Source organism: Cyprinodon tularosa, unplaced genomic scaffold, assembly GCF_016077235.1.
Source record: "Cyprinodon tularosa strain WSP-4 unplaced genomic scaffold, ASM1607723v1 ctg22, whole genome shotgun sequence".
In the NCBI taxonomy this organism is placed as follows: Eukaryota; Metazoa; Chordata; class Actinopteri; order Cyprinodontiformes; family Cyprinodontidae; genus Cyprinodon; species Cyprinodon tularosa.
In genome coordinates, this window is record NW_024038821.1 from 1,945,316 (window position 1) to 1,964,937 (window position 19,622).

Genomic DNA, 19,622 nt, shown 5'->3' on the forward strand with positions numbered 1-19,622 from the left:
TTAACGAAAACATCCATATTTTCTAAATAAAGCCAATGATTGTGGCCAATGATTATGTAAGGGTGGCCATGGCCACCCCTGGCCCCTCATCTAGTTCCGCCCCTGAACCCAGGACCTGCGGATGCTGCATTTAAAACCCATGAGATTTTTGCTGGAAGGCAAAATGACTGTCAGCAGATACAGTAGTGAGGAAGCTTAGAGCTATTGGTTGATGTGTGTGATACTACTAATAGTGGCCCTACAGTGGTCCCCCCTTTCAAATGTTGTGCAATCCTACTGAAAAAGTCATTTTCCTAGCAAACATTTGATGTTTTTATGTATAAAAAAAGAAATATCAAACATGAAATATTGCTAAGGAACGTGATTCATTTGTTAACAACTAATGAGTGTAATATTTAAAAGGAAATATATATTTTGATGTTTTTGCTTTTTTAACAAGCCTGAAATCTCCCTTCCTGACCAATATGGAGGAAAGTTCTCTCAGCGCAATGGCGCCCTCATGTGGACACTGGTGTCAATACATAGAAAACGTAGCAGCTTTCCTGTTATTTGTGTTGAACGTTACGGTAATATTAGTTTACACCACAATTAAAACCGAAGAGCTGTAATTAGTACATAGAAATTGCAACCGCATTAAACAATCGGCAAATTCCTGCAAATAATTAAATCGATACAATACCAAATAAAAAACGCGTTACAAAATTAGATGTGCTCGTTTTATTTCGGTAACTTAACGCGATAATATTAGCTAGAGTTTTAAAAGCAAACATATGCAGCTTTTATATTCGGCATCTCAGCTAAACGACTCAAATGAAGCATGAAAACCGCGCTGCTAAGTCACCGGATGTCACTGAAGGACTTCAGCAGGAAGTACGGTACTGCTGCTGTGGAAGTGAAGGGCTGCCATTTTACCGAGCTTACGGTAAGAAAACTTTACTCATGTTGAACGGTTAGCTTCCTGCTGCTCGGTCACTGCTGCTCTCTTTGAGCGCTGTTATCCGCTTCTGTTCAACCATTTGTTATTTAAGCGCCGAGTTTTAGTTTTACATATCATTTTATGCCCTTAGTGCGATGCTAGTGCTAGCATTTACCTTTAGCCGCATTAAACTGCATGATCTGTGGATCAGGAGGGGAATGATTGCTTCTGTGATGATGCAGTCCACCAAAAAGCATGTGACTTTTAATATGCATCTGCATATATACGCATATTAGGGAACTTTTTACTGTTAAAAGAGGCAAACATTTAAATACCCCAATGTAAATCTGACTGAACATCTTTATGTCATCTGTGGTAAAAGTGTTTCTCTCAGCAGGAGCCATAAATGGGGATCAAAGTGATCCAGCTCACCTCAAAGTTCCACCATGAAAACCTTCTGGCTTCCCTGCATCAGATGAGGATGCAGGGGCAGCTGTGTGACATAACGGTGCAGGTGGACTACCAAGGAGATGTGGAGGAGTTCCAGGCACACCAGCTGATCCTGGCTGCATCCAGTGGATACTTCCAGAAGATCCTCCTGGCTCAGGATGCAAACCAGGATAAGATACAGCTATCAAACATGCACTCCACGGATTTCTCAAAGTATCTAGAGTTTGTCTACACTGGAAAGATTGAGGTCGCCAGGAACAAGATTGGCGATGTTCAGGAAGTGGCCCGTTTATTGGATTGTGAGGGTCTGTCGGTGGTTTGCGGTGACGCCTTGAGTGCTGGGGTTCTGGAAAGGCCAGAGAGGAAAACCTGTGGTTCTGAAGGTGGAGGCGAATTACCTGCTGCCCAAAAGGAAGAAGAAAAGGTCAAAGCAAAGGAGCAACATCTTAAACGGCAGCTCTCCCCACAAGAGATACAAGACCTAAAAAAAAAGCTGAAGGCGAAAACGTTGCAAAGGAAAACGACAAAGACGATGAGGAAGCTGAAACTGAGGCTCGGGGGCCGTAAAGTGCCCCTGAGGCGGTTGCATGTCTCTACGAAAGATGATTCCCAGGATAAAAACCAGGCTAAGGAGTCGAGAGGCAAGGAAGAATCTGAACGAGAGAATAAAGACGTGGAGAATGAGGTGCAGGAGCATGATCAAGGCTTAGCTTCTGATGGGGTCCATGACTCAGACTTTGGAGAAGATCCACCAAATGATGATGATGATGATCAAGGTGAGTTACTAACGGAAGAGGAGGATGATGACGATGAGGGGAATGGTAAAAGGCTGTCCAAGGCCCAGTTCAGCTGTAACAAGTGCCAGCGCACGTTCCATTATGAGAAGAGCTACTTAAAGCACATCAGGTAACTTGGTGTTTTACCTGTTTTATTAGCTTTCACAGCTCCTTATGTTTTAGGTGATGATTTAGATGTGTTCTCTATCCCAGCACCTACCACGGAGTAAAAGCACACATCATCCACCGCTGTGAAACCTGCTCACAGACCTTCGCCAACAGCAGCAACCTGAAGATCCACGAGAAGCACGTCCACAGCAATGAGAGGCTTTTCTCCTGCGATTCCTGCACTAAGACCTTCAAACGGAAGAAAGACGTTGTGCGTCACAAACGACAGGTGAGGGGTTACGAAACTCAGCCTTAAAGTCCTCCTTAGAGTTGTTTTTATAAAGCTGAACAGCCCTTCTTGCGTCGCAGGTACATGAAAGGAATATGAGGCATGTCTGCTCCGAATGTGGGAAGTCCCTCAGCTCCAAAACTGCCTTGTTGCTGCACGAGAGGACGCACACGGGCCTGAAGCCATACGAGTGCACCGTCTGTAAAGCCAAGTTTACTCAGAAGTCCGCCCTCAATTTGCATCAGAGGTAGCAGGTTATAACTTCTCATTTCTTTACTGATTTCAGCCCTAAGATGCTGTTTCTGTCGATCTTTGCTTAGTAATTAAAATTTCATTTCATACAAATCTGCGGCTTGACTTTTTCCACATTTTGGCTTGTTCTAACCATGCTCTTTTATTATAAGAAAGTAAAAAAAAAAAAAAAAAAAAACAAGGGATGGACCTGTTCTTTTGGTTCAATGTGCTTAATTTTTAAAGCCAAAACCAGGCTTTGTTGGACTACTCTATAAAGCTGGGAACTCAACGCTAATCCAGACATTTTGAATCGAAAAAGCTTCCTGGATGGGAGGAAGAAAAAACAAAGTCCAGTGGTTTGATTTTTTTTTTTAACCTTTTTTTGGAATCACTATGGCCTGAATGACCAAGAATCTTCACCAGCACACACCCTTTTATGCATTTTACTGGGATTTTATACGATATAATCCACAAAGATTAGCACTGACTCCTGATGTGATGCGATTATTCAGTTTTCCAAATTTTTTTTTATTTAAGTCACCCCCCTTTACATTATGACATTCAAACAAAAACCAAGTTACTTTATAAGTCACCTAATGAGTAAACAGAGTCCAGCTATAGGTAACATGATCTTGGTATAAAGACAGACCATTAGCAGACAAACAGCAGCATGAAGATTAAATGGTAAAACATTGTAGTGGCGGTATCATGCTGAGCAGCATTATATTCCTTAGTGATGGGAGACCGGTCAGAGTTGAGGGAAGCGGGAAGCTTTATACCATGCAATCCTGGAAGGGATGGAAGTTCATCTTGTAACAGAGAAGCAACCCTAAAAATGGAGCTGTAGAATGGAAAGGCTTAGTCCAAAGCATATAAATGTGTTAGAATGGCCCAGTCAAAGTCCAGCTCTAAAAATGCATGTGAATTAGTCACAAATTGTTGTTCTTAGATACTTGATGCAATCCTCAGTTAATCAGATCTGAGGGTTTTTATTTTCATTTCATACTAACAGTGGTGTGTTTCTGTGTGTAGGACTCACACTGGAGAGAAGCCGTTTGCATGTGATCAGTGTGATGCAAAGTTCTCTCAGAAGCACATGCTGGCCTATCATAAGAGATCTCACACAGGTAAAGGTTTTTTTTTCTTTTTTTTCTGTGAGTTTTAACGAAGCCATTCGACTAAACTAACGCTCTGTTGATTCAGGAGAAAGACCTTTCATGTGCGAGTCCTGCGGTAAAAGCTTTGCATCTAAGGAGTACCTGAGGCACCATTCAAACATCCACACCGGCTCCAGGCCCTACAAGTGCGATCACTGCGGCCGAGGCTTCGCCCAGAGAAACTCTCTGAACCAACATCTAAAAATTCACACAGGTAAGGCAATTTACGCACACTTTTTATAAAAATTGTTTGCTCTGATTTATGTTTTTTTTTTTTTTTTATTAAATGAATAACATTTTTCGGAATAGGTGAGCGTCCGTACAGCTGCAAAGACTGTGACAAACATTTCACTCAGCTTAATGCACTCCAGAGGCACCAACGCATTCATACGGGAGAGAAGCCCTACATGTGTGGCCTCTGTAAACGCACCTTTACCGATAAATCCACCCTGCGCAGACACACTACGGTGAGTAGGGGTTCTCTCACAAAACAATAGAATAATCCATGTGTAAGAGGATAACACTCTATTCACGCTATTTTCATATGGCTTTTCTCAAACAGATCCATGGCTCGGATACTCCTTGGAAGAGCTACCTGGTTGTGCTGGAGGGAAACATGGAGGAGAAGAAGTCTCCCATGAAAGAAAAGACAGAAAACGGGGGAACAGAGGAGAAAAAGAGCAAAGCTAACAAAGGTGCTAGTTCTGCTGTAGCAGTGGTTCCAAATCCTAACGATGCAAATAAAACCAACACAGAACCAGTGGTGCTTGCGCCTGAGCAGGTCACTCTCCCAGCCGACTGGGCCACCCATGGAACCATTGCGCTGGTCAGCCACGGCGGGGTCGGTGCCATCACAGTTATCCACACAGAGGTTCCACCTGGGACGCAGATCCAACCCATTGTGGCCACCAGAAGCTCAGGCGCCATTTCCCTAGAAGGTTCAGCCATTGCTGTCCCATTTTCTATTCCAGTATCGGTAGCTCAGGTGTTATCCTCTGAGGCTCCTTCCAGCTCTCTGTCCGTCCCCGTTTCTGAGACCTTGTTAGCGTCGGTCTCAGGCCTCCCAACCGTCCCTGCGACGTCTCTGCAAGCCGTTTTAGATCCAGCTTCAGAGCAGAAGCCCACCTCTGAGGAGGATACATCACATCCAGATATACAGACTGTGATCGTTGGGGAGGTGCATGGGGGAAAGAAAAAGACGGATGTCGAGAATGGTGGACAGAACGAGACAACAGATGAAGCAGAAACGACCAAAGATCAAAATTTAGTGTAGAAGAAACTTTCTCTGGAAGACTGTAAACTGTGAAATTAGGGTTCACACTCTACAAAAGAAGGCATTGGTACAATGACAGATAATAGTCTGTGGGCAGACAAACATATTTGTAATATATCATGGATAAAAAAGAATGCAACAGGAAGCATTTCTATAGGAAATTAAACCAAAATGAAAAAAACTCCCATGACTGAACTTGAATATTGTGGCATGTTTAAAAAAAAAAAAAAAAAAAAGATCAACAGCCACCAGAGAACAAAAATCCCTGATTATGGCTCTCCTTTACGTGTACGTCTCTGTGTAGTAAGAGGGATTTTTTTTTTCTTGTCAATGTTCCTTTATTAAGTGTAGTTATGTTTGTTAAGTTATTATTGGCCTAGACTGATATGTAATCATTTAGGACAGCTGGGTGTTGTGAGGTGTTTGCGTTTAGTGTTTTCTAACTTTTATATCTAGCTGTGGTTCCTTCAATGTCAGAGAGGAAACTGGGAGAAGCAGAGGGCATCAGCTACTCCAGGTTTTATCATCTATATTTAATATTCAATGTTTCATTCAATATTTTAATTTTTTTTGCTTTTACTGGTATATTAGAGTGGACTATAGATATTCTTTATTTTTAATACTTCTTATTACCTCCAACTCCAAGGCAAATATTTCTTTTGCAATTTAAATGGGTCTGGAACCAAACTGGGCTCCAGTTCATTCCCAGAATTTGAAAGAAATCAACCAGTTCCTTTGATAAGCTGTGATTGGTTATCGACAGATCAAACACTAATGTTGCAGATTTTTTAATTGCTGCTAAAACCCTAATTTATCCACTGTGGGTTAATAAATGGTTATTCAAGATTGTTTTTCTTTAATGTGACATAAGAGCATTGAAACACATAAACAGTGCAGCCTCTTTGATTTATTTCAATTTTTTTTTTTTTTTTCATTATAACCAAAATGTGGTCCTGTAGAAAATGTAGCAAGCCATTATCCTGCATCCATGTTTTCTCTGCAGGTAGCTGAGACACATTTATCCACGTGCTCTAGGAGCTGTATGTACACATAAATGAGCCTGTATTTTATTTTGACCCTGTGTGGATGAAAGAAAACCAATAAAATCAAACCTGTACACCTTTTTTTTTTTACATTTATATGTAACAATTTTATGCTTCTAAAAATAGGAACATCAATGGAAAAAAAAAATGCTGAAAATAATTAAACATTTATAGCAATTACAAATACCATGTTTTAGAATATTAAACAAGATCCCCATAAACTCAGATACTACAGTATTGTACTTATCTTTATTAATTTAAACAGGCATACATTTAATATCCACAGCCTATTGTTCCACATGGATTAAAGTGAGGACAGAATTTCTGATCTGTTAAGTAAAAACTTGATGTTCCTAAATCTAATGGATGTACACAACACAATGACATGCTAAGCAACTAGCTGGGTAGAAGGCACACTACATCTAAAAACGCATTCAGGTGACTTATATACATAACCCAGATTACAGCCTCAGAAATAAATAGTAAGGGGCTCTTTATTTAAAATTAAGGAATGCTTTTTGGTACATTTAAGCTATATTTTACAGGTGCAAACACATCCTAGAGTTTTAATAAGGTAATAAAGACGTGATTACGTTTGTTCAGATACAAATATATAACAGTCAACACTTGTGCATATTGTTGCCAAGTTTCAAGAGAAGTTCCTCCATGTGGTGGAAAAAAAGTGGCAACAAATTAGGCTTTGATGCGTCATTCAGAACTGAAAACATGGATCTGATTTTTATCTGTTCCACCTAACACCACACAACAAAAGATTGTTGATAAATTACCCAAAATAAAACAGGTTCACACGCACTGGATAACAAAAAAAAAAGATCCAACTAAGAAATAAAGGTAGAAAACATGCAAAGCCTCCTGTCAGTACTAACATTAGATTGCAAACCCTCCCATGGAGGATTTCAGCTGAAAAAAGGTATGCAGCAATCCTCTAATCGAGGTTAGGCCAAAAGGATTTACATTCTGACTGGATTTGGATGAGCTTGTAATTAAAAGAAAATGTGGCGCTTCTTATAAGCAGTGGAAAAGTTTGAAAGGGACTGCAAACACTGCCCCTCCTGCTGCGATAACAGCGAGGGGAAGTGAGGAGTGCGTTGCAGTGTGCGAGTATTTGTGAAAGCATGCGTGATGAAACTGTCCCCTCTGTGCTGCATCCCCTACCCTGAGCATTCTTTCATTTCAGATCCCCTTCATCACCCTGGATGGTCTTTTTGATGCGCAGCAGAAGGGTGGTGTGCCACTGGTCCAGGCGGGAGATTGAGTCAAACTCCTTCACCTGCAAACGGGACAACATGAGTCACACCATAACTACATGGCTTTCAACAAGCACTCTCTAATCACAAATCCCATGTGTCACCTTGCATACTCAAGGTGACACATTGTGGTGGCAGCATCGTGCTGTGGGGATACTTTTGTTTCTGTAAGGGCAGGGAAGCTGGTCAAAGCAAAATAGATGGAGGCTGTGATCTAGGTTCTCCTTTTAGCTTGATCCCAGCCCTAAATATCCTGAGCTGGTTTAGATTAAAGCTTATGGCACAGTCAAAGTTCAAACCTAGATATATTAAGCCTGGTGCATGCAGATGCATTTAAACCAAGATAAACTGCAAGTGTATTGGTTTCCTCATGTGTAAAGCTGGTACAATAAATAAAAAAAAGTTGAATGGGTGTGAATACTTTTGCAACAGATAAAAACGGGTTAAAATAGGAAATATAAAGACTCACTGCTTCTGTGAAGGCCTCGCTGTTCTGCTCCTCATGAGCCTCAAGAAGTTTCTGTTTAAAACAAACACATTAAAACCAGAGAAAGGAGCAGATCAAATAGAATCCTTCAGTGATTAACTCAGAGTTACCTTCAACAACTTGCATTCTCTGGAGTCTGAGAAAGCAGGGAACATCTCTTCATATTTCTCAACAGCAATCTGTTCAGGCAGATTAGATTAAATGTTTAGCCTCAGCAGCGCCATAGATAAAGCCTTGCCGAAGCTTCCAGGTGTGGACTAACCTTGGCGTTGAGCTCGTCAACAATGAAATGACACAGGGATGCTTTAAAAAAATACTCTTTGGCGCTGTACTTCAGCAGCGGGTTGTCCATGGTGTTGGCTCCAACCTTGGGAACATTCAGATCAGGTCAAATGAATCAAAACACGAGAGGTTGATGAAAACAAGTAGTTAGGGATAAGAAGTACACACCTGCTCATAGATCTCTATGGCCTTCTGGTATTGTTCCAGTTGAGCACAGTAGGCTCCCACTTTCAACAGACATTTATTTGCAGAACTAAAGTGAGAAACAGAATACACAATAAAGTCTTAATAATGTAATGTTTCAGTTGTTCACATCTCAGCTACAACATTTATTAGAGCTAAAGGGAATAGAAACATACCAGAGGAAGCTAAATAAATAAAATAAAAAACAGCTGCAATCTCCCCCTGAGCTTCAAGATGTTCAGCAGGACAGAGTTTCCCAGGCTGCTTTGTTTAACATTCCCCTTTAAAAAAATGCAGAACAGGAGCTGCTACTAAAATATGCAACAAGGGATGTTATAGCTGAAGGGATTGGCTTTGCTCATCTTTTACTGTGCTTTTCCAGGACAAAATCAGATGATGTTTTAGGATCTAAAGAGGCAGCCTAGGAACTGATGCCATCCGCAGTGAGGTTTTCAAAAATATTTTTGTGTAGACCAATGATTTTAAGATCAGTCATCCCTTTCTTTTTTTAGAAATAAATCCTCCTGTCAATAAAATATTATTTGCATAGGAAATACTTAAAGGCACACCGCAGACTTTGTGACCTAAAGAGTTGACGAATATGAGTCATTTTAAGTGATTCCTCAGGCCAATAAACGCTTGACACTCAATCCAAATGGGGCTCCCCTCTTGAAATACCACCTATGTAAGTTAGGAGAAGAAACACTGTCGTTGGCCAGGTCTTGTGACGTGGAAGAACACATTGCTTTAAGGCCAAAGGCACTTATATTGTCATGGTGCTAAGGCTTTTATTCTACTCTTTACCGCCAGACAGGCGGTAAAATCCTTTGTCTGCCTGGCTGTGTGTTTCCTGGACAGGGCCGCCTTTTACAGTTGCCTTTCATATCTCTGCTTCTGTCTCCTTGAACCCCAGTTTTCCTCGGCGGATGGCCGCTCACACCAAGCCCGGTTCTGCTGGAGGTTTCTTCCTGTTAAAAGGGAGTTTTTCCTCTCCACTGTCGCTACAATCATGCTTAGTGTGAGGGATTGCCTTTGAGTCAATGAGTCGATGCAATCAACGGGTTTTCCTTAGATAGAAAACTTTGAATCAATTTGACTGGATGATCTGATAAATTGTAAAGTTCCTTGAGATGACCTGTTGTGAATTCTTGCTATATAAATAAACTAAATTGATGCTCAATGTTTAGAATAAGCAAAATGCAGGCAGAGAAAGCTTGCAGGCTACAAACAAAAGCTAACTGAGACGCCCCTTTCGACCCAGTGGCTGTTCGGTGGAGCTCTGCCTCTGGTCCAGCCTGCCCCACCGACGTTCTACAAAGAGCAGCAACATTTCTCACGCCCTAAAGAGCTGAACCTAGACACCTAGCGCGGTCTCCAAACAAAAGACACGGGAGGCTGGCCGGCTGACTGATTGTTTACTTTTGCTACAGTATTGCCACGCTTGTAGCCAATAGAAGTGCTAGATGTAAAAGTTATGAGTCTAGCGCCCCTAGTGTCCAAAAGTTACATGTGTGCCTTTAAGTTGTTAATATTTGATCAAAATAAAAAATCTAAAATATGAGTCTGTTTTAGCTTATTTCTCATTGGCAATGTTCAATGGTGGGTATGTGAATATTTAATAGATTGACACCATACAGAACTGTATAGGGTTAGTCATTTTATATATATACACACTCACCAGTCACTTTATTAGGTACACCTGTCCAACTGCTCAATCACTTAATTCCTAAGCAGCCAATCACATGGCGGCAACTCAGTGCATTTAGGCATGTAGACATGGTCAAGACAATCTCCTGCAGTTCAACTTGAGCATCAGTATGGGGAAGAAAGGTGATTTGAGTGACTTTGAACGTGGCATGATTGCCAGAAGGGCTGGTCTGAGTATTTCAGAAACTGCTGATCTACTGGGATTTTCACGCACAACCATCTCTAGGGTTTACAGAGAATGGTCCGAAAAAGAAAAAAAACATCCAGTGAGCAACAGTTCTGTGGGCGGAAATGCCTTGTTGATGCCAGAGGTCAGAGGAGAATGGCCAGACTGGTTCGAGCTGATAGAAGGGCAACAGTGACTCAAATAATCACCCGTTACAACCAAGGTGGGCAGAAGAGCATCTCTGAACGCACAGTACGTCGAACTTTGAGGCAGATGTGCTACAGCAGCAGAAGACCACACCGGGTGCCACTCCTTTCAGCTAAGAACAGGAAACTGAGGCTACAATTTGCACAAGCTCATCGAAATTGGACAATAGAAGATTGGAAAAACGTTGCCTGGTCTGATGAGTCTCGATTTCTGCTGCGACATTCGGATGGTAGGGTCGGAATTTGGCGTCTACAACATGAAAGCATGGATCCATCCTGCCTTGTATCAACGGTTCAGGCTGGTGGTGGTGGTGTCATGGTGTGGGGAATATTTTCTTTGCACTCTTTGGGCCCCTTGGTACCAATTGAGCATCGTTGCAACGCCACAGCCTACCTGAGTATTGTTGCTGACCATGTCCATCCCTTTATGACCACAATGTACCCAACTTCTGATGGCTACTTTTAGCAGGATAATGCGCCATGTCATAAAGCTGGAATCCCCTCAGACTGGTTTCTTGAACATGACAATGAGTTCACTGTACTCAAATGGCCTCCACAGTCACCAGATCTCAATCCAATAGAGCATCTTTGGGATGTGGTGGAACGGGAGATTCACATCATGGATGTGCAGCCGACAAATCTGCGGCAACTGTGTGATGCCATCATGTCAATATGGACCAAACTCCCTGAGTAATGCTTCCAGCACCTTGTTGAATCTATGCCACGAAGAATTGAGGCAGTTCTGAAGGCAAAAGGGGGTCCAACCCGTTACTAGCATGGGGTACCTAATAAAGTGGCCGGTGAGTGTATATATATATATATATATTAAGGGTGTGCAAAATAATCGTCATGACGATGCATCGCGATTCTAATTTTTGTGATCTACTGCATCGATTCTTGAAGGCAAGAATCGATTATTTAAAAAAAAAGAACAAATAAAATACATTAAACTTATCCTTATTTTCTTATTTTAAGTTTGATAAATCCTAAGATCTTTTTGTCAGTGTGTCCACGCCAGTAATAGTAATATTTCTGTCCAGTATTTGTTTTCATGGCAACACCCCCAAAAGTTGTTTCAATAAATGCAGCTATGAAGGAATTCAGTTGCTTTCAGTTATGTATCAATTGAAGACACGATCCAGATCATACCCAGCCAGTCAGCCATTGGTAAGGGCTGTATCCTTTTCCTACAGTGTTCAGTGAAAATATCGCAAAAGCATTGCGATGCATCGCAATATTTCAAGTATCGTGATGCATCGTGATAGAATCGCATCGTGGCATGTGAATTGTGATTCGAATCAAATCATGACTTCCTTGCCAATACCCACCCCTAATATATATATCCATACATTTTTCCCTAATTAACCAGATCTATGTTATTTTTCACTCTCTTTAAGTAATCCTTGAAATAGTTTTAAATTAATAACTCAAGATATACTTGATAACTGGGTTAAAAAAAGTTACAGAACCAAAAAAAAAAAAAAACATACCTGTTTGATTCCTCTCCTTTGTAGTAGTCTGCTGCTTGTTCATAATGAGCAATTGCCTTTCCAAAAAAAAAAAAAAAACATAACTTTTCACAATTTTTTTTAAACTAAAATATTAAAAGCTGATGAATCTAAATAGATTTTCCTCCACACATCCTCTGACTGGATTACCTTTTCGATATCCACCAGCTCAGACTCATAGATTTCTGCGATACTGATGTGATGTTTGGCAGCGATGGTAAATCTTCCCTGGAGGAAGAGGGAACAGGAGAGCAAAAATCATTACCGACTGGATCTATCAACAGACGCCACGCAGATCAATGAAAGTGTCCTCTTTCCTGCTTAATTCAAGGCACCGTCCGGTAGCATGTGACTTATTTAAGTAGTCGTACACCATAAAAGTAAAAGATGACGCAATCACATTTGGATTTAGGGAAAAGAAAAAGCTAAAATAGGTGAAAAAATGTGATGCATATAAACAGATGATGATGTAAACAGCAAAAGAAATCCCAATCTACATCCAGAGACCTTAATGTCAAATATATTGACATGAAACCAGACACCAATGATCACATTCTAAGTACATCTTACCATGTCTGTGTATATATCGACGGCAGCATTTAAACACTTGATTGCCTCTTAGCAGCATAGAGGAAAGAGGAGGGAACAGTTAGACGGCAGGTTACAGCTATTCTGGATGATGACTCATTTATGTGAAACACTATTTCTTCATTGTATGAGAGAAATGAGCGAGATAATGGAAAATTAGTTATTAATTATTAATCAAGAGGTTTTTTTTATCTTTTACTTTAGGAATATCAGTATTTCAATTTCAAAATTATAGATATAATAATTATAAGATGATATTTCTTTCTAGATAAATGTGGCAATATATACAGTGTTTATAAAGTTTCGATAATGAATCAATAAGAGCCTGTTTCTCACATCAATATTGATCTTCATTGACTAGTTAAAGTATAGATGCAAGAACTACTGATTCTCACTGAGCTTAAAAAAATAACTAAATATCCTGCCTCAGATCTGATGTTATATGCAAAAGGTTAAACAAAACACACAGAAATCATGTTTTCCTCCTTTAGTTTTATTTTGAGTACATTGAAGCATCAAAATCCTTGATATGTAAAGATGTAAAATAGATGAAAAGGTTCATGCTAGCCAGTCTTTGTATGCGTTAACAGCAACAGTCTTACCATTTGGATCAGACTTTTTGAAAGCATTTCCTGCATCGATGAAACTGGTCGCACAGTCATGCTTGTTCTGCAGCTGCATATGCAGACGAGCAGCTTTGCAGAAGGCATTTCCAGCAGCTAAAAAAAAGAAAAAAAGAAAACAGATGTTTCCAAACAGACTCTACAATTTAGCTTACACTCTAACTTCAGCATGTTTTTTGTTTTTTAACTAGACCAATGCAACATGTATAATTACGGCCAAAAAAAGTTTGATCTCACACCCTTTAAAAGAATGCTATAATGTTAGGGTGGACATCCATTTACCGCTCCAGTTCTTGGCCATCTTGAACATGTTGGCAGCTCTGCAGTACATCTCACAAGCCTCCTCCACTTTGTGGTGCCCTCTAGGGAAATAAATAAAAAGAGCAATAAGAAAAACTCTTGTAAATGTATATAAATCATCTTTACCAGTTTTTTGTATAGTTGTAAAAGCACTCAGTTTGATAAATCATGGTATGGGTTTTTAAAAAGATGTCACATTAACATCAGAAGGTTTAATGTGTTTCACTTTGATTTAATAGGATAGATAGTTAAACAGAAGATAGTAAAACATCGCTTTTAAAAAGAAATATTCTTAAAAAGAGGGGGAACCTTTGCATTCAGCCCTCTGGAGTATTACTTCTACAGTTGTTGCAGTTACATTGTTTGTGTCTCTCTCCACAGACTTACATCAAAATATAGAAAATTGTGCCCAAATTGCTACTTTCTGCTAATTTACCACAACTCTAGGGAGCAGCAATTTTCAAAACTTGTAACAAATTATTTCATCTTAAGATTTTTACAGTCTTTTAACTGTTTTTTTTCCCCCAGGATTGACCAGGATATAAACCTATGCATTTTCTGCATACCTCTGACCAAATTCTCCTGCAGAAGATGTCAGTTTCACATCATGATTGCATCTCTGCTGTATGTGTCTGTTGGAATGGTGTATTCAGGCTGATATAAAGTATTATGTTTCCCCTCAAATGTTGCAGTTTTGTATATAAAGCACAAAAAGTACAACTTTACAGAGGATGTTCTTTACATGTTTCCTAAACGTCCTTCATGACTTGTGGGAAACTATATATTTAACTTCTATTCATTCTTCCATAAAGAAAGGATTTAAAGAGTGTAAGACTGTTACAGCTGATTCTCGCACCTGATTAGAATAAAAAAGGATAGAAAATCCATTTATTGTCCCACAATGGGGAAAATCTGGTGTTTACAGCAGCAAAAAGACCATAAAAAAATGGTCACACAAATGTGGACTAGGGGTGTGCAACATAATCGTCGTGACGATGCATCATGATTCTAATTTTTGTGATCTACTGAATCGATTCTTGACGCCAAGTATCGATTCTTAATTTTAAAAAATGAATAAATAAAATACATGAATGGTTGGCGCACATCAGCCAAAATAAGTGGAATACAACTTCCAGTCCAGTAGATGTCACTGTGGATGTGTTGACGCCCGCTGCCTTGTATCACAAGAATTTCCGGCCACTGGATACTGCGACGAGTCATTCAGAAATAAAAACATGGACTGAGAAAATTCGCCCGGCTCCATCACATTTCAAGTCAGATGTTTGGATGCATTTTGCTTTAAAAACAAAGAAGGTCAAAACGAAATTGATATCACGCATGTAATTTGCAAAAGGGGAAATGTCATACATTTGAATGTTTTCATTTCATTGGTTTAAAGGACCACTCAGGCCATGTAAACAGCACTGATTATCCTTATTTTGTTATTTTAAGTTTTATAAATCCTAAGCACTTTTTGTCAGTGTGTCCATGCCAGTAATATTCTGTCCAGTATTTGTTTTCATGGCAACACCTCCAAAAGTCGTTTCAATAAATACAGCTATGTATGAATTCAGTTGCTTTCAGTTATGTATCAATTGAAGACACTATCCAGATCATACACAGCCAGTCAGCCACTGGTAATGGCTGTATTTTTTTTTCTAACAGTGTTCAGTGAAAATATCGCAAAGCATTGCAATATTTCAAGTATCGTCATGCATCATGATAGAATCGCATCGTGGCATGTGAATCGTGATTCGAATCGAATCGCGACTTCTTTGGCAATACCCACCCCTAATGTGGACCTTAAAAAAAGTGTATAAAAATAACATAATAGTAAAGAGTTAAAAGATAATCCATCCATCCATCCGGGCTGCTAAGTGGCACAGTGGGTAGCAAGAAGGTTGTAGGTTTGATTCTCAGCTTCTGCATGGAGTTCTCCCTGTGTGGGTTTTCTCTGGGTACTCCAGCTTCCTCCCACAGTTCAAAAACATGTCTGTTAGGTTAATTGGCTTCTCTAAATTCTCCTTAGGTGCGAGTGTGTGCGTGAATGGTTGTTTGCCCTTTGTGTCTCTGTGTTGCCCTGCGATGGACTGGCGACCTGTCCAGGGTGTACCCCGCCACTCGCCTATTGACTGCTGGAGATAGGCACCAGCACCCCTCGCGACCCCACTTGGGATACAGCATGTCAGAAAATGGATGATTGATTGATGGAAACCGTGTACCTGGAGAATAAATAACCCATGTACACCTATGGACATTTCTACAGTAATAGATATTTGAAAACAGCAGCAATATCAGAGATGTGCAAAATGACAGCAGCAAGTTATTTAACTGACTAAGTTAGAAACTGCAAAACCAGCATGAATGTAACAACTTATTGAGGGTGTGGGGACCATTACAGTCTTACAGCTGCTGGGAGGAAGGATCTGTGATAATGCTCCCTGGTACATTTAGGGTGCAGCAGTCCATCACTGAAGGAGCTCTCCAGTTCTGCAACAGCTTCATGCATGCATGGGGTGGGAAACATCCAACAGAGGTGTTAATTTAGTTAGGATCCCTTTTGTTTCCCTCCTCCTGCACTGAGTCCAGAGGACATCCAATCACCGAGCTGATTAATGGATCTTTGGAGCTCTTCAAATGTTACATTTAGGACTAGTCTTTCTCAACTTAATAATACTGCACAGATCTGTAGGGGGAATCTTATCTTGTGCTGGGAAGTCTGAAGCCTCTAAAACACCTTTAGGGATTAACACACGTTTTACTAAATCAATTAGTTTAGAAGTACAAATCCAGGGATTATCTGGGGATTAAATAATGTAGAGACTATTTTGTCAAACATGTATATGAATTTACGGCAATGTTTTCAATTTAACGGCATTTTTATTCAAATATAACTGATAATGTAGCCAAAAGCTGATTAAATCTAAACTTAAGTTATATATTTTTCTGTAAACAACTCGTTAAAGTAATATGGTAGAGTCAAAGTAGAATATGGCACACAATCACAGCTATGAGGCTGCATGAAACTAGTACTTAAATGCTTTGTTTACACTGATAACAGCTAACCTAGCTAACCGACTTAAATGGTTTCTGCTTCTATTGTCATGTCTATCTAGTTATTTTCTTTTAGTAAATTAGAACAATATTCTCCTGTTAATATTAGAGCCTGGCTCTAAAGAATGGTGAGGGTTAATATAGGCGTCGTGCCAAGTTTGCTGCTGACACTTAACGGCCGTTAGCTGTTCTTTGGTGCAGTGCTGCTGTCTTACCCTCCAAACATCCCTCCCAAAAAGGAGCCGGAGGACTTGACTTTTTTATCAGCGTCGGCCATTAGCTGAATGGCTTCCTTCTCTTTTCCGGAGTTGTCCATTTCTTTAGCCTAATTAAAGACAACTTGCAGCTGCAGGAAATTTTAAAATGTACCCGCAGAGGATTCAGTTGTGTACAGTAAGGATTACAGTCGATTTAGTGTAGGCGTAACCCAGCTTGTGGCTTTTGGAAGCGGGGCATTATGGGAGATTGAGTTATTTACAACGCAAAAACACTAGGTGCTTCGGTAGAAGAAACTACGACTCCCATGGAAAGGGTGGGCTATTTTTATTTCCCCCGCCGTGTTACGTAAAATGTCATTAAAGTTTCGTTTTTAGATTTTTTTTTTTTGTATTCAACCGAACGAATTTCATCTGTCTTTAAAATGATTCCAAGGATTTATGCAACATTTTTATACATCTGGAATTACAAGAAAAGCCCGACAGCTTGCTATTTTGCAAGTTCTCAATCATCCAGCAGATGGCGCTAAAACACCATTAGTGGGTTTCAGAAACTGAACCCCTCTCAACCTATGCATTTATATATGCAGTAGTAGAGTTTGGCAACCTATGGGTAATTAATTAATAGCTAATTTAATGGCTACAAGACCCTGGTCCTTTTGGCTGTGTGACAATGCCATCAGATTTTCCAAATGTTAATGATTTTGATTATGATTAAAAGTTCCACCCTCTAAATATGCTTTACTGTTATATATACAGTTCAAGGGTGTAACGTTGTGATGAAAATTGATGGGGACACTCGGGTGGAGGCTGATGGACCTACAGTTACTTGTTAAAGATTTTCCAAAAATGAGCTCAGATATATATTTACTGAATGCTTTCCTATTTTTGAGAACACAAGAGAACCATAAAACCTGGATATTTATATTTATAGATGATAGAGGGATTCCTATTAGTGCATTACATATATGGGGCCGAAAAACATTAACGTATAAAAAAAATAACAAATACCAGTCGATTCTGATGCCAAAATTGATAAATCCTGCATCACTAGAACGAACAATTTCAATTCCATCCATCCATCCAGAAAAATATGGATATTACACACTCACACACTGATGGTGGCAAGCTACATTGTAGCCACAGCTGCCCTGGGGCTCACTGACAGAGGCGGGGCTGCCGTACACTGGAGCCACCGGGCCCTCTGACCACCATCAGTAGACAATGCAGGTGAAGTGTCTTGCCCAAGGACACAACGACACTGAAAGTTGGAGTCGGGGCTTGAACCGTCAACCCTTTGATTTCAGGGCAAACTCCTACATCCAACGCCACTGTCGCCCCCCCAATATGTTGTTGATATTTTTAAAGATGTTACGGCTGCAGGGGGTCTCTGCTTTTTCTTTCAGGGTCCTGGAGGCAGGCCTTCTGCAGGTGTTATGATTTTTCCCCTGATTGGTGCTCTGCTGCTTAAAAGCTGTCCTGCTGCAGCAGTCAGGAGGCTTTTTTTCCTCCTCTCCCTCTTCAGAACTCCAGTTGGTTTGGTTTGGTTTGGTTTGGTTTGGACTTTATGACTGAGTTTTGTTAGGTTTGTTTTGCGTTTGTTTATTTCTAATTGGTTATGGTTTGTATTAATCTGTTTTGGCATCTTATTTCAGGCAATTCTTTTTTCAGTTTTTACTTAATATAATTTAATAAATTTCCTTTTTCATTAACTCTAAAATCCTTGTGTGGTCTCCATTAATGTTACCCCACCTAACAAGCCAGGTGGACGTAACAAAGAGTAGCAAAACTGAATAATCATTACGTCTTCTCAACAAAATATCTAAATAGTGCTGATACATACACTTTGGGGATGTTTCAGTAATCTATAATTTAATTGAAAGTATAAAACCTCATCATTGAAACAGAAAAGCTGAAGGCGTTGCAAATATAAACAGTGGGCAATGATGATGAACTTCTACCAAAGTTCACGGTGATACTGCTTAGATACAGTCACCAGATGACTTGAACCCTGACACCATCAGTGCTGCTGGCTGATATTGACTGTTACGTATTATTAGCTAAAGGTTAAACCACACATATGACAACTGGTATGTTATTTTTTTCTGTTCCTTGCTTTTTTTTTCTTATCAATAAAAGCTTACAAATGAATAAATATTGATAGTTTTGCATGTCTTGGTGAATTTCACTACCCCTTTGTTAATGACTGTGAGCAAAGACAATACTGATCATGGTTGAGACGTGCTTACCTTCACCGATTCAAGCGATTCCTCTTTCCTCATCATCTGTGCGTCAGTGAAAAATGATGTAATATTTCGGAGCAAAGGATTCCTCAGTCCTTTCATTCCTGGTGACTGTTATCTTTGAACCCTTATTGATCTGACCACCTACAACAAACTGTCATGTGAAACCATTATGGGACAAAACTTTCGTTCATGTAATTTCAGCATAAAATTAGCTTCTATTTTATCGGTCACACAATACAAGAACATTCTTTTTTTGGTCTCTCTTGATTTCTGATGTTTATCATGATGCCCCTAAGTATGAATATAAAACTGTAAATTTCTACAATAAAACAGCTGGCATCCCCGCTCTGCTTTATAACTACAACATAATATTTAATGCTTATTTTTTAAACTCACATTCTGCACCCATGTGTACTTCAGTAAATAATAGCTTTTTTTATTGCTCTTTATTAAAGAAGTGTAACCAGGCATTTATATTATCAGCGCTTTAAATGATGTCAGGTCATCACTAATTAAAACAGTGCCTTTTAGGTAAGCAAAGTC

The 19,622-nt window shown here is 39.8% G+C and overlaps 2 protein-coding genes across 4 annotated transcripts; one reads left to right on the forward strand and one right to left on the reverse strand.

Annotated features, from left to right (window-relative positions):
• Positions 1 to 786: 786 nt before the first annotated feature.
• gzf1 (GDNF-inducible zinc finger protein 1) lies at positions 787 to 5,319 on the forward strand. Of its 3 annotated transcripts, none has more exons than XM_038286048.1 (8): positions 787 to 922; positions 1,314 to 2,272; positions 2,356 to 2,539; positions 2,620 to 2,786; positions 3,806 to 3,900; positions 3,977 to 4,144; positions 4,240 to 4,397; positions 4,493 to 5,319. In XM_038286048.1, exons 2-8 carry the CDS (start codon positions 1,323 to 1,325, stop codon positions 5,201 to 5,203), a joined length of 2,433 nt encoding a protein of 810 aa, XP_038141976.1. In that variant the 5' UTR covers positions 787 to 922; positions 1,314 to 1,322; the 3' UTR covers positions 5,204 to 5,319. The 3 variants fall into 3 exon arrangements, with proteins under 3 accessions (XP_038141976.1, XP_038141977.1, XP_038141978.1); XM_038286049.1 differs by having other exon boundaries at positions 858 to 922; positions 1,311 to 2,272; XM_038286050.1 differs by having other exon boundaries at positions 895 to 922; positions 1,299 to 2,272.
• Positions 5,320 to 6,324: 1,005 nt separating this feature from the next.
• napbb (N-ethylmaleimide-sensitive factor attachment protein, beta b) lies at positions 6,325 to 17,055 on the reverse strand. The gene is made up of 11 exons (XM_038286051.1): positions 16,834 to 17,055; positions 13,547 to 13,626; positions 13,244 to 13,360; positions 12,624 to 12,670; positions 12,204 to 12,281; positions 12,036 to 12,091; positions 8,452 to 8,536; positions 8,264 to 8,368; positions 8,112 to 8,180; positions 7,984 to 8,034; positions 6,325 to 7,537 (listed from the first exon to the last, which is right to left on the reverse strand). The coding sequence occupies exons 1-11, from the start codon at positions 16,932 to 16,934 to the stop codon at positions 7,436 to 7,438; spliced, it is 891 nt and encodes a 296-aa protein (XP_038141979.1). The 5' UTR covers positions 16,935 to 17,055; the 3' UTR covers positions 6,325 to 7,435.
• Between the last annotated feature and the right edge of the window lie 2,567 nt (positions 17,056 to 19,622).